Below are 13,934 nucleotides of genomic sequence, written 5' to 3'. Positions count from 1 at the left end.
GAAAGACAAACCCCTGTGCTCGCCATCTCCATCAGTTGAAGGAGTAACATTCGATTTCATACCTGCAGGAATCCATCTACAGAGCAATGAGGGTCAGAAGTAGCTAATACACAAAATTTAGCACAATTAGCAGCAGCGAACACTTCTGGAGAAAACGCAGGTGGATTCCCCCCTCCCAGGGACTCGCAAGGATGGTTTGAGCACCGAGAGGACCAGCATCCCTGGACTGGTTCCCTCCCTGCATCCTCGGATGCCTCTGGGCGCAGGTTCAACCCAAAAAGTCACCGACTGAGGCTGCTATCCCCAAACTCGACCAAGCCCCAGGTACAGATTTCTAGGAAAGTTCATCATTCCGGGGAAAATGAACATTTCAAGCAAGCTCAGGTCACCAGACTGATTAATCATCTTGGCTATCCGGTTCATTTGCGCACCTGTGTTATACAAACACTGTGCACCTTTCAATAACTGGTCTAAAAAAAGCCACACGGACTTCTGAAAATGCGTTCCCTACCTCAGCAAGGGGAAGAAATGATCCAGAGATAAGAAAGCTTTTTGTGGGGAGCGGGAGGGAGCAGAGTTTGTGCCACACAGGAGATAAAGAACCAAATCTTTCTCAAATTACTGGTATGAAAAACAAGACAAATAACAAGCAAAGTCAGAGGAGAAAGAAAAAAACCCTGAATTCTTTACAAATACAGCCAACATGTGAATCTCCAGCTGCACAGCAGCCCTTTCAAGCTGCAACTACTGGTGTTTTTTCCTGCCTCGATCCTCCCAGAAAAGCAACACAACCTAATGGAAATCCCATCTGATGTGCTGCTGGGTACCGAGGGCCTGAATTACTGGGTGCAGACCTCATCATCCTCTTAAAAAGTAATTTAGAATCAAGGCTTTGATTTAGATTGGCTTTATCCTTTACTTTCAAAGTACAACGGGTAATAATGTAGTCTGCAAGTTTAACATTTGAAACAGGGGTTCCATTTACCTCTTTGTACTTACTCAAGGAAAATGACTGTAATTGAAATCTTTCTGCTGGAAATGAAGCCCTTCGAACATTCAAAGTGGCTGCTTGTCCTTAAGGCTTTTTATTTTAGCTGTCAAAACCATAAACTGCCTTTCAGAGTAGTAGGAGTCTTATGATAGAGGAAGAAATGAATGTACCCTGTATCTAGGTACTGGGTGCTTTAATCTAATTTTCCAGCTAGGAATACAGCGCTTCCCTCCCTTGGGCACTGCTGGGAACAGGAAAATTAAGTTTCACTGCAGTTCAGCAATATCTATCAATGAGCCTTAAACAAGGGGCAGGCTTTTCAAGGCCAAAGAAAGCCTTTCAAGTCCTCCAACACCATCCATAGGCTCCACAGCAGCAGACGAAGCCGGGCTGCCCACTCGCTGCCTCTCCCCACACCTCCCACATTTACTCGAATTTCATCATTTCCAAGCGCTTACCTTTTCTTTTCCCCCTCAGATCAAACTGATTCCCTAGTGTCAGCACTATTATTCGTACAAAGCTGCTGAATTTTAACTACAGTGTGAATGCACTCAGACTGAATATGATTATTATGTAGAAATGGCTCAGGCCCAAATGACCTTATATTAAATCTTTGAAAGGGTAAACATAAAAACTTTTGGGTTTTTCTTCCAGTAGGCTCCCTGGAAGTTTACACAATAGCATGTTTGCAATTAACTTGATAACAGACTCCAGACGAAGTTGTGCAGATTTCTACTTCAGTTAGTTTGATTATCTGATTATTTTAATCACAATTAAAAATACGCTGCTGTGAAATGGTTTTACAGTGCTTGTCTAACACAACATAACACACGTTTGGATGACTTGAGCAAATTAACACAAAGTACATCATTTTATCCAGCATCTCCCTCTTCTGTTTCCAGTTCCATGGTGTCTTGTGGATAAAACACGAACATCCAAGGACAGTTTGAGACCGTTTCTCAGGCCACTTGGCCACTGATTTTTTTCTCCTGCACAAGCAGGCAGATGACACAAGTTGATGGAGATGTTTCAGTATATGAAGTGTGTTTCACATACTAAGTATATATAAGTGTGCCAGGTGGATGTAATGTGTTTGGAAGCCCCCAGAAAACCCGTGGGGGCTGAATTTCCTGCAAGCTCAGGCAAGTTATATCACAAAAGCTCGGTTCAGGTCTGCCTGCGGAGGCTGCAGACAACCCAGGTGGGACGAGCCGCCTTCAAACACAACCAACAGAACAGTTTACGGCAGTAAGTGTAGTGATGCCAAGAGAATAGACCAGGTTGACAATCTATGAAGGAATATTTCACAATATATAAGCTGCCTGCAGTTAGCTCTGACACATATATAAATATATATGCTTTGTCACAGGAGTCTTCAGACAGCAAAATCTTCCAAAGTGAATCAAAGGAAAAAAAAAGAAATTGTGATGGCCAAAGGCAAGGATGTCAACTTCAGCAAAGCCAACCAGCTAATAAAAATGTCAGTGAACTTCTTTACCAGAGAATGAAGAGGGAGCGGAGCAACGTCAGTGTTGTGGCACACAGGGAAAGCAGTTCTAGTTCTGATCTAACTGAGATATTGCACTGACAGGAGGGCAGAGACCCAACCTTTCCCTAACTTCGATGACCTCCCTTAAACACAGATTATATAACACTTCAAACGAGAGCAAACTTCATTTCGTTTTCCCAGTGTGTTGCCAGAGGCAACATCACTGTCCTTTCTACTCACCCTCAACCAGGTATTTTCAGGCACATCCTTTAAGGCTGCACACTCGGGGTAAACTGGGACACACACGGATCCGACTGCAAATAAAGCCAGCCCGAAAAATGGAATAAGACCTGTTCAGTTCCAGCTGGATCGGCTCCCGGACACCCGTCAGCACGCGGCTGGGAGAGGGAGCACTGGTTCCTGCAGCAGCCCACGCGTGTGGCAACCGGCAATGAGAAACTGCATCTGCAACCGAGATCTGAAACCCATTGAGACAAACTGCTGCACAAAGCTGGTTGGAGAATTTCAAGGGTTTTTCAGCTTAGCTAACATCAAACCTTGACAACAAGGAAGAGTTGCAAAAGAATTTGATGTAACTCTGTTTAACCAATGCGGTTACACTTGTTTCACAAGCCTGTACCCACGGGGCGCAGCCGGAGAACTGCACCGGGTCCATAAATTCAGCGCCAATTCGCACCTCAGTGCACCAGCACAGCTTTTACACGCAGACATTCTTGCAGCTAATGCAGAATAAGCCAAGCACCAACCACAACAGGAATGTTGGCACCAAACGTGTCTTTAGCAAGAGGGAACATCCCTGTCCCCCGCCAAGACCTCCACTTCTCGAGTGCCTTGCATTAGGAAACCCTCATTTCCATGCAACGCTCTCTCATCACACATGAAATCCAGCAAAAGACCAGGCGTGCACGTCAGTGTTTGACCTTCTGCATGTGTGCATCATGGTTTTGGGTTGGTTTCCCCACCTCCCGCCCCCAAACAGATGAACAGACTTGGCAATTCCCCTGGTGAACTGGAAGAAAATCTTGTAAGGCACAAGTAACTCGAGGAAGAATACAGATTAAATGGGTTTCCTGGATTTCATCCATGTTCAAATTTCACAGGTTGTAGATCTCAAAAATATCTGTCTCTGACAAAACTGGTATGACAGGTTATGTAACACAGGCACAAAATCAGCCGGCGACAGAAAAGCAGGAACATTATCTGCTCTGTTCGGGGACTCGGGGGCTTTTTGGATGAACTGCAAGGAGAATTTAAAAAAAAATGTGTATATATATAAATCCCTGGTATTTTAAATAGTTGACCTCACCCACTGTCACATAACTACTGATTTGATGACATTTTTCTTTCCAGGAAGAGTTTAATATAGTAAGTATACAGAGTTCTGATTTGTTTCGATATAGATGTTTATAGGTCTATATGACTTTAAATAACATAGATTTATTACAGAGAAGCATCAAGGAGATAAAATATAACTGCCTAATAAAGAGGATTTTGCACTCAAATTGCCTTTGTAAGACTGCCCAAAACAAATGAGAATGGAACGGTTAAATCTGCTACCTCGTTAGATATGCTATTTGCAGCCTGGGATAAATGACAGGACAATCCTGTTAAATGAAATATATATGCTTTCACTGTACGCAGTATAACTTGAGGCACAAAGACAAGAAATAAAATAATGTGGGACTATTTGCCAGAAGAGAAAATTTCTGGCTAACAGCACACGCATGGGTTTCCCTCCTGGTTTAAGAATAACAAGTTGCTGACTGCTCGAGGGTGGTTAGGGAACACATAGGGAGACTTCTTAGTATTTTCACAAAAAAAGTTGTCTTGCTGGATCAAAGCGAACTGCAACGCTACACCCAAATCCTCTGAGCGGGTGTCAGTGATACCGGCAACAAGATCAGCCTTTAGCTGGGGGCAGGAAACCCTCGGGGAGACCTTCGGTGCAAAGGCATCACTGGCAAGCAGGTCCCTGCTGACATCTTGGTCCATCCTCTCCCCATCCCCGTCCCTCTGTTTCCCCCAGGCATCTGGGCACCAGGGGACAGGCGAGATAAAGTGGAAGATGAGTGTAAATGAAAATCCAACAGAAAGCATCGTGTTCTGCGCAATGAGAAATGCAGCACATTCCACAGTAAAGCCTCCACAAACAGCCTTAGAATACATCTCACTGTTTGCTGATCAACACAACTTCTTTTTTCCCCATTAATAAATACAGATAATTATATATTTACTTTGTTACTAAAGGAGAGAAAAGAACTGACTCCCCTACAGAAGCAGGTCACATAACTAGCTCTACAGAACGAGAAATATTCCTCTCATGCAAGCTCCATATTAGAGGAACAAATACATCTCTGCTGCTGCCTTTTTAATCTCTTTTTTACCCTACACGGCACCGCAGGAATTAGATCTGAGCTTGTCTTTGCTCTCCCTCTTGCACCACGCTGAAGTTGCAGCTGTCACACAGCTCGCAGCCTGCGCTGCGCCGGCTCTCGGCACAGCGTTATCCATCGAGCCACCAAAACACAAATTCACCAGCCAAACTTGTCAGCGGCGTTGGCTGCGCCGGTGGCCAGAGCTGCTGTCAGAAGGGGCTGCGGGCGACCACGCAGCAATCCCTCGGGAAAGGCTGCAGGAGAAAATACACCCACTTACCTTCTCCGCGTACTTGAACTTGACGTAGAACCAACTTGACTTGATCATTGTCTCACCTCCCGCCCTTGTCAAAAAACAAAAGAGTAACCCAAACCTATCCCGCTGCTGAAAAGCAGTGTGCCGGTGCTCTTTCCGTCAGAGCCGGTAATTTTCCAAGGCAACACCGTATTTAGGGGAAGCGAAGGGTTGGAGAAAGAAAGCAAAAAAAACTAAAAAGACAGAAAGGAAAACCGATGCTTTCCTTCCCCAGTTCCAGTTTGTCCCCTCCTGCCCTCCCAGCGCCGAGCGCGATCTCCTCGCTGCAGCAGCGCTCGCCGAATGCCTGCGCTCCGCGCTCCGCTCTCAGCTTGGCTGCCTGACAAGAGAATTCCTCAAATGGACTTGAGCTGCATTCATCACCGATGGCACATGTCAGTAAAGCCAGGAGGCTGGCTCGGGCGCTGGCAGCCGCCCAGGACCATGACCTCCCCCAGTGGGATGAATAATGAATTCCAGCACTTCCCTACAGACACAGATTAACACCTGGCTAAACATTATTCTGACAATGAGCTTGCCCATTCCGAGAACCCTACACCGTTAACCCCTCGCGCTCCCAGCACCGAGGGCGGCGATGCTCCAGAGGCTGCCCCACGATGCCCTCCCCCACCTACAGAAAGATTACAGAACTATATATAGTTTAGAAACAATAAAGCCTCTTAAGCATAAAGCAAACATCTCCTTTCCGATTCTGCAGCTGCAGTAATGCCACCATGTAAGCAGAGCAAGTCATCAGGAGCCAGGCTCTCTTCTGCTCCCCCACTTCTCAGCCCTCTCTCTACAGACCCACTTGTTAAGCTTTGATGCCGGCAGCCTAATGTTTTAAATATCTGTAAAGATCCTTAAAAAAAAAAGGCACCCAAAAACCCCCCAAACCCAAAACCAACTACCACTCCCAATATGAAACTGATGCATAAAAAACATCCTGAGAATACACCTGTCAATCTGTTTGCTCTTTTGTCTGTTCAGAAACATTGCCCGATTCCCCATCTCTGGTTTAATGAGACACATTGATTTGGTTGCAGCTCACTGCAAATCTCCCCGCTCCAAGCACGCTGCAGAGCAGCGAATATCAAGTTGCAAAGTACAGGATGGATATAATCAGCGTACTGTATTTCCGCTGGGCACAGAAAGTGCTGCACTGGAGCAGAACTATCTGGCCCAGCATCCAATGTCCAAACACTTTAACATGCACAGGGAAACAAATGTAAGAAATCTCAAGCACAAAGATGTGCCCTCAGTAGCACGTCTAATAACAGATGGACCTGAATTTGTCACACAGGCAGCTGAATTTCTTTATGTTTCCATAAAACGCCAAACAAGGTTCAGAATTTCAGTATCTGCAGTAGGAGAGATTTGCCTCATTTTGCTGTTTTTAATCAGCCGCTAGTTATTTAAGTGGGAGTCTCACAGTATCCTGCCCTGCAAAAAAGAGAATATTTTGTCCCACATCATCTGTAGATCACTTATGAGGTTTTTTGTCTCTCTTCTATCACAGCTTTTGGGGCCTGGAGACTCCCACACTATTAAATTTCTCCTCGTAGAGAAGCTCTGCATGTCTCTGCAGATCCTTTTAATCATTCTATTTAACTTCTCTAGGTGTAGGTATCTCTTTCATAGGCTGAGTGGGATGGAATAAATACATGTACCACCAACTTACCACTTCCTACTGTATGCACCCACAGTGGATGAGACAAATCCTGAAACCTAGTTTGTCAATATTACTCACCTCAAAAAGACTCTCAATACTGATAACAGTGTCAGCGCATCATGTGAATGCTCGTCATTCACGTGCCAACAGATGCTTTTAGAACTTTTCATAAACTAAGACTTATACAAGGGATCTAAATACCAAAGCTGACCAGTAATGGTCACTTCACCTAATTCAGTGTCCGGTTCTGAGCTCCCTCGGTGGCTTTGCCCATGGGAAGATGCCCACGTTGGTCACAGCAGTGGGGGCAGCGGCTGCTCAGCCCCTGGGTCCCTGTGCAGCCAGAGCATCACTCCACGCCAGCCCTGCAACCCAGCTCAGCCAAACCGCTTCCAAAAACCCGCATCCACAGCCAGAGCCGTCAGAAACAGCCTTCTGTTGATGCCACAAAGAAGTATTCCCCCTCCTCCTTTCATTTTGTGCTTCTGTGGGAGAATTAATGTATGTTAAAAGGGTGGTAAAATGCCTCAGTCGTTTTTCGGCCTATGGAAACACCAGGAATCACATCTTGCAAAGACAGCAGTGGATGGGAAGGTCTCCTACAGGAAGCACACATCCAAAGAAAACTAAACCACTGATTTTTATTAGCACCTTCTATTTTCTGCACCTAAAAAGCTGTTTTTTGAAGTAGCAAATAACTAAATAGGACAGATCTGGCTGTACGTTGAGTGAGATCAGGTCGGTGTGAGAGCCTTGCTTCTGCCCTCCCGCCTCTCACCAAGGGCTCTGCTGTCACCGCAGGGGGATCTGCTGCAGACACCCAACGCCAGCACAGAGGTGCCGTCCAGAGCACGACCCATCCTCAGGCTGCCCGTGTCCACACGGACACCACGCTCTCTTTTCCCAATTAGAGAGATTGCTCCCTGTGATGACCCTGGCGTCCCCGAGGGGACCGTGGGGCACCCTGGCAGGGCACAGTGAGCTCTAACACTGCGCTCAAGCACAAACAGCTGGGGCTCAAAGCAATTACAAGGTCCTGGATGTTTTCCACCGGTTCATTAGCATCTGGCAGGACCTAAAGTTCTAGGGTCACAAAACACAGAGCTATTATTTTATCTCAGGAAAAAGCACAACGACATCCCTCGAGAGCTGTCCTTTTGTAATTAAAGGACAAATGCAGTGTGGGGAACAGAGATCATAGAATCATTTCAGTTGGAAGAGCCCCTCAGGATCATTGAGTCCAACCATAACTAAGCCTAGCACTAAAGAACCTCGTCTAAACACCTTTTAAACCTGCCAGGGATGGTGACTGCCCTGGGCAGCCTGTTCCAATGCCTGACAAGCCTCGCCATGAAGAATTTTTTCCTAATATCCAATCTAAAGCTCCCCAGGTGCAACGCGGCATTTCCAGCCATCATGTCCCCCATGCAGGTGGGGAAGAGCTGACCATACCACAGGGTCACTCACTTTTTGTCACACTGTTGAAACCCCCAATGGCAGGATCACAAGCAGCCCCTAACCAGCACCAGCAGAACCTGGTTATTTCTTATAACAGATATTACGATATTAATCTGTTCAAGCTCCCACACGTGCATGACGTACACAACAGCTGCATTCATCTTTGCAGTTGAGCAAAATACACCATTTATTTCAAAACCTACAGCGTCAGCACCTTGTCCAAAATGTATTTGAGTTTCATATTTTATGAAGTTATTGTCTATACAGTACATCACACATCAGTTTTGCTTCTGTATGCCAATTTATCTCCATTTGTTAGGGACATGTTGCCAGACAAACAACACCTTGGACAGGAATTCAACCCTGATGTGCCACAGCACTGAGCCCCACACCTCCTCTTTCAAACACCCACTGACACCATGCAATAACGCACCGTTCAGATGCTAAGTTTGTACAGCCAAAATCCAGACTTGATTTTCCAACTCCCACCTCAAAGGGAGCTATATTTTGACACAACATTTCCAATTCTCCCAGTATAAAGATCTTTCAATCTACTCCGCAGGTTTTGTCATACCCTAATACATAATTTCAAATGTGAGACAGCATACAAAGGAATTGAAATAACCTCCTTTTAAAAAGACCATTGGTTCTAAGCCTTTTAATACACCCTAATGTATATTCAGATATTGATCCATGTTCATTTCAATTATTCCCCATGACAAAGCAAATCACACACTAATGCAAGCAAACCCAACAGCGAGCAGCACCAATCTGATTGTTCAGTTGCCCGAAACCTGGGTATACCTGCTCCTCTTGTCTCTGCCTCCATCAATGTTGTCAAGTCAGACCAACATCGTCTTGGTGCCACATGGGAGGGAGGGAAGCAGCAAACCAGGTGCTATTTCACATCATATGTCCCGCGGTATAAACACCTCGAAGAATCCACTCGCAAAGGCGCCTGGTGGAGCTGAGCTACACGGACCCCGGAGAAGGCTCCAAAGCACCGACCCTGATCCCAAGCAAAACCAACCTCTGTGTGTGTATTTGTGTGTGCAGGGAGGCTACAGCAAGATGATGTATCTGCAGCAGGGACTCCATCCAAGATGAATTACATCCATTGCTATCTCCTTGGCACGATGAGAGCAGAAAATCATCTCACTCCTTATTACCATAATAGCTTTCACACTTCCCAACCGACACAGCGAAGTGTGGGGATGTTGAAAAAAAAGAAGACATCAACAACAAGCACAAAGTTTAGATAAATAAGAAGATCTCACCTCCAGGAAATGTTTACAGCATTTTTTGTAATTGGCATGTGAAAAGAAAAAGGCAAACTGGAATGAGTATAAATAAAAAGGATTTTGAAATGTTTTTCACAGTTCGGAATAGCTCCTAATGTACCAGCCAAAGCAGCGATCCCTGGAAGATTTCTGAAGCTGAGAGCGAAGCCTGCGGGATCTGCACACCCACCGAAAGGGAAAGGTTCTTCCCAGGTTCAAAGAACTGCAGAGCTATCTGGATTAACTTTAAATGAAGTGCAAGTGCTGAAGCTCCATCTGCCTGCCCTCCAACATGCCCAGCACTTCCCGAGCTTTAAACTTGCATGACAAGATTCACTTCAAAGTACCAATATTCCATAACAGCATTTGTGTTTTAGAAGTAGCCCAGAATTACAGCAGCTCTGTTCTCAAATGCCTTTACACTGTAGAAGGCTGTTCAGGACATGGGCAGCAAGGAAAGGGATCGGAATGACCTAACTAAAAGAAAATTATGGCTACATCTCAGAACCAACCTGATGAACTAATGAGGCGTCCCCAGCTTCCCAGGGCCTGTGTTCTGGACATTTCTGACTCGCACAAAGGCCAAGAGGGAACTATCATCTTTCAGGCTAATAGAAAGCACTGTGGGATTTGCTGTCTTGTTATTAACATGATAACAATCCCATCTTGTACCTTATAACCCTGCTCTCCCATCAACACCATCTGCTCTTTCATCTTGAATGCTGTCGAAAATCTCATCATAAACAGGCTGCTGTCAATTCGTACTTCTGTGCACGTTCTAAACAGAACTCTCTGGGTCACTGGTTTGAAGCCAATGCGGGCTGGCAGCATCCGAGAGCTCTCAGCGTTAGTATCCGTGTAGAGCAGGTACAGAAGGAGCTGCAGCCAGTGTCCAGTGAATCAAAGCTGCTGGGGCTGGTGCCATTTCAGATAGATGAGATGCAGGATGAAGCAGTCCAGGAGACCAACACCACCTCTCCAGCCACCCTGCTTTTAGGAAAGATTTTGTTTGCAATGACTGAGAGATGCAAGTAACGTTTTAACTGCCTGTTTCAAGATCTACCAGGTTTTACAGCTGTGTTTCTCTAGGACTAGGATAAAACCCAGTAAGTAAGGCTGCCTGATTCAAAGAGAAAGAGTACAGATTAACTTGAGAAAAGCACTTCCCCAAGCAAAGTGCCAATTTGTAACAAGTTGCAGTGAGTGATAACCCAGCTCCGACACATGTTCAGCTTTCTAGGTGAAACTATGGCTGGGAGGCACAACCACAGGAGTCTGAAAGGTTCAAAGAAACCTCAACACAGTCCGTGGCGGACAAGACGCAGATAATGGTTTCCAATCTGCGAGAGACAGAGTGAGAGAGGAGGAGGACAGCCCATGAGCTTGGCAAACAAGAGCTGAGCTCATGATGGCTCACAATATGTTCCTTCTGCAACGTTGAGTTATATCAGGTTACAATAAGGAGAGCCACTGACGTTATATGATATATATGTAACTGTGCCAGAAGTCACGTGCGAGTATCTTCGGCAATGGGAGGCAATGGGGAGCAGTGATTTCCGTGACACTCTATCATTTCATCCTACTGGAATACACCTCTGCAATACATTATATACTTGTCTGTACATACCTCCCTTGTTTATACTTGGAACAGGGATGAGGGAGCAATATATCCAGGGGAAAAAAAGTAAACCAATGCCTGAAAATAATCCCACCTTTCCATGTAATGTAAGCATTCCATGTACATTTAAGCATTAACTCAAGTTCCCTTTGAACATAAAAAGGGATTAGATGGCAGGGCACTAATGCCCACAGTTAAATCAAGTCCTATTCAGCCAAACATTTCACTCTAAAAACCCATATAAGCCTGCAGAGCCAATAGCTCCTGCGCTCGGCAATGGATACAGGGTAATTTACACCTCAGCAATAAGCGCCGCAACCTACTTAGCACTTACAGAGACATCGCAGTGTGCAGGGCCGGCAATCAAGGAGTAAGGAAGGAATAGCTGTAGAGCCTTGTCCTCCGCTCGGCTGGGAGGTCCGTGCTGCACCTCGTGCTCTGCCATTGTGAGCACATCAACCCAGCAATGTGATGTGCAGGTTTTGCATAATTCCAGATCCTTCTGGTGTTCCACAGAACGAGAAGCCCAGCGTGGTTCAGGAAGGCGGGGACAAAGAAACAGCCCATCTCTCCCCAAACATGGGGTTATCAGTCCTAGCAAAAACACCCTTAAACGTCTGTATTCCTTTCACCTGCCAAGAGGTCCAGTGCATTCATAGCCCGTTTCTCTGGGAAGCTCCCAGGACACTGGTGCTACCAAGGGTTCCCATACACCGCATGGCTCCACCAGCTCTGAGGATGCTTCGCACGTACCACGCAGAAAAAGACCCAGACAGAACCAGCCTGGAGCCCACAGCTCAGAACTGCACGTCTCAATGCACGTGTGTGCACTAAAAACCAACCCATTTGAACCCACACTGCCCTTTGATTTTCAAAGTCAGTCTAATCCTTGTGAAGTTTCCCTTTAAAAATGAGATTTTTTTCTTTAATATTCATTGACTTCTCGTTTGCTTCCCACACACAACACATTATTTACTCTACAGTGGCTCGGTGCATCAATTATGGTAATAGTTTGTGAATAACATTTGCATTATGGGAAAATGAGCCTGGTTATTTAGCACTAGCCGAGCCATTCCTCTGGAAAATTGTCACAAACACACGTATCATATGTCTCCACTTAAACGGATCTGTAATTACACTAGTTTATTAAGAGGAGCCCCTTTTCTTTTTTTTCTCCTCTTCCCCTGCAAATCCTCTTTCAGAGAGCAGATAGCACCTATATAACAACATCTATATAGCCCTTCCCTCTACTGAGACAGCCAAAGGTAAAGGTAGTACCAGCACCTCTGCAAAGAGCTTGTGGCATTTCTTACACTCAACTGCTTCTTTGCAAGAATTTTGCAGTCTATGTTAGTGTGTAGCGGTTGTTTTAGAGTGCCTGCTCTAAGTTCAAGTATATTTGAAGAAGTTAATTGAGGCTGAAGCCTTTCTTGAAGCACTCGGGATTTCCTAACTAACTGCTGTCTTTATACAGCAGAAACGCACAGAACTGCCCCTTACACGAAAAGGGGAGGGAAGACAACACAGACAGAGGTGCAAACACAGGTACTTGGCTCCTGAACTGTAACGTGGACAAATGAAGCCATCGATGGCATCAGATCTCCACAGGCGATTCCACGATCAGAATTAAACTTCCATAGGCAGAGTACGCTATGAAGACCCTTAAGACAAGTCAACTGAAACCGGACAGAGCATGCCAGGTGCCACAGGGACTCACTATTGTTTTTAACTTCAAGGTAGTTAGTGACTGGATGCGTGGAGATTTCAGAGACAGGAAACAGTCTTCCCACTTCAACACAGCCAGGACACTAGAAATGCCACATCACAACATCACGTTAAAGGAGTCAGCCTGCATCTGGATGGCACTGTGTGTTGGAAACGCCAGCTCCAATACACTGTATACTTTCCCAACATAGGTGAGGATGGAGGTATAAAACAGAAACTGGTTGCTCTTGTGATGTACTTGAAATTTATGTATTAACTTGTAGTGAAGTTCTTGATCTAACAAAGTACCATTAAATAAGCGGCAACAACAAAGCCCCAAAGCTTGGCCCAGCCAGCCCAGGCAATGTTACACTCACCACAGCAACACCAAACCAAACCTTTTCCCTCCACTCTGGACAACTAAACAGCCCAGCATCACGTTCACCACAAGACTCAAAAGCGATGGTTTATATCCTGTCTCCGCAGGAAAAGGTGTGCTTGTTTTAACAGCAAAGAGAACAGGTTGACAGCTCTTGACAAGTCTGAATCAAAGCGTCTGCAAAGAGAAAGGCAAAGGGCAGGCCGGCGCTGAGCGCTGGCACTGCTGTGATGCGCCACGAGCTCCCATCTCTGCTGGAAAACCCTTCAGCTCTGTCTCTGACACACTCTCCCCTGCTACAGGTTTATCTTCCTGATCCTAAGAGAGGAAAGATAAAATAGACATGCAAAAAGGATGAGGAAAAGGGGGGAGGATTCCGCAGAATAGTCCCCTCCCTCATTTTAATTATTGATGCAGACAGTCTAAGCAATCTGTAAGCCATATACATAATGTATTTACTTGAAAATCCCAGCAAATCCACATGGTATTACAGAACAAACTACAAGCTGATCTGGGAGCGCTGTCTTAAGAACTGGGTAAGCTGTCTCCATGTACTCAAAAATCTGTTTGACAAACGGAAAGATTAGATTAATGTTAATAATCCTAACGTTCTCAGCAGCACTCCTTTTACCCTATCAATGCCGTTTGGGTG

At 45.5% G+C, this 13,934-nt stretch overlaps 1 protein-coding gene across 6 annotated transcripts in view; it reads right to left on the bottom strand.

The window, feature by feature from the left end:
* AUTS2 (activator of transcription and developmental regulator AUTS2) overlaps positions 1-13,934 on the bottom strand; it is a 713,568-nt gene that overhangs the window by 478,584 nt on the left and 221,050 nt on the right. Inside the window, exon 1 of one of the 6 annotated variants that reach the window (XM_065852907.2) lies at positions 5,157-5,421. The exons of the other annotated variants lie outside the window; for them this stretch is intronic. Within the exon in view, the coding sequence (XP_065708979.1) occupies positions 5,157-5,204 (48 nt within the window). The 5' untranslated portion in view covers positions 5,205-5,421. Of the gene's footprint in view, positions 1-5,156; positions 5,422-13,934 lie in introns of those variants that run through there. 6 annotated transcript variants of the gene reach the window in all.

The sequence above is a fragment of the Patagioenas fasciata genome, chromosome 19, assembly GCF_037038585.1.
Source record: "Patagioenas fasciata isolate bPatFas1 chromosome 19, bPatFas1.hap1, whole genome shotgun sequence".
Taxonomy (NCBI): domain Eukaryota; kingdom Metazoa; phylum Chordata; class Aves; order Columbiformes; family Columbidae; genus Patagioenas; species Patagioenas fasciata.
Note: the sequence above shows the minus strand (reverse complement) of the source record. Positions and strands in the feature narration are given on the sequence as shown.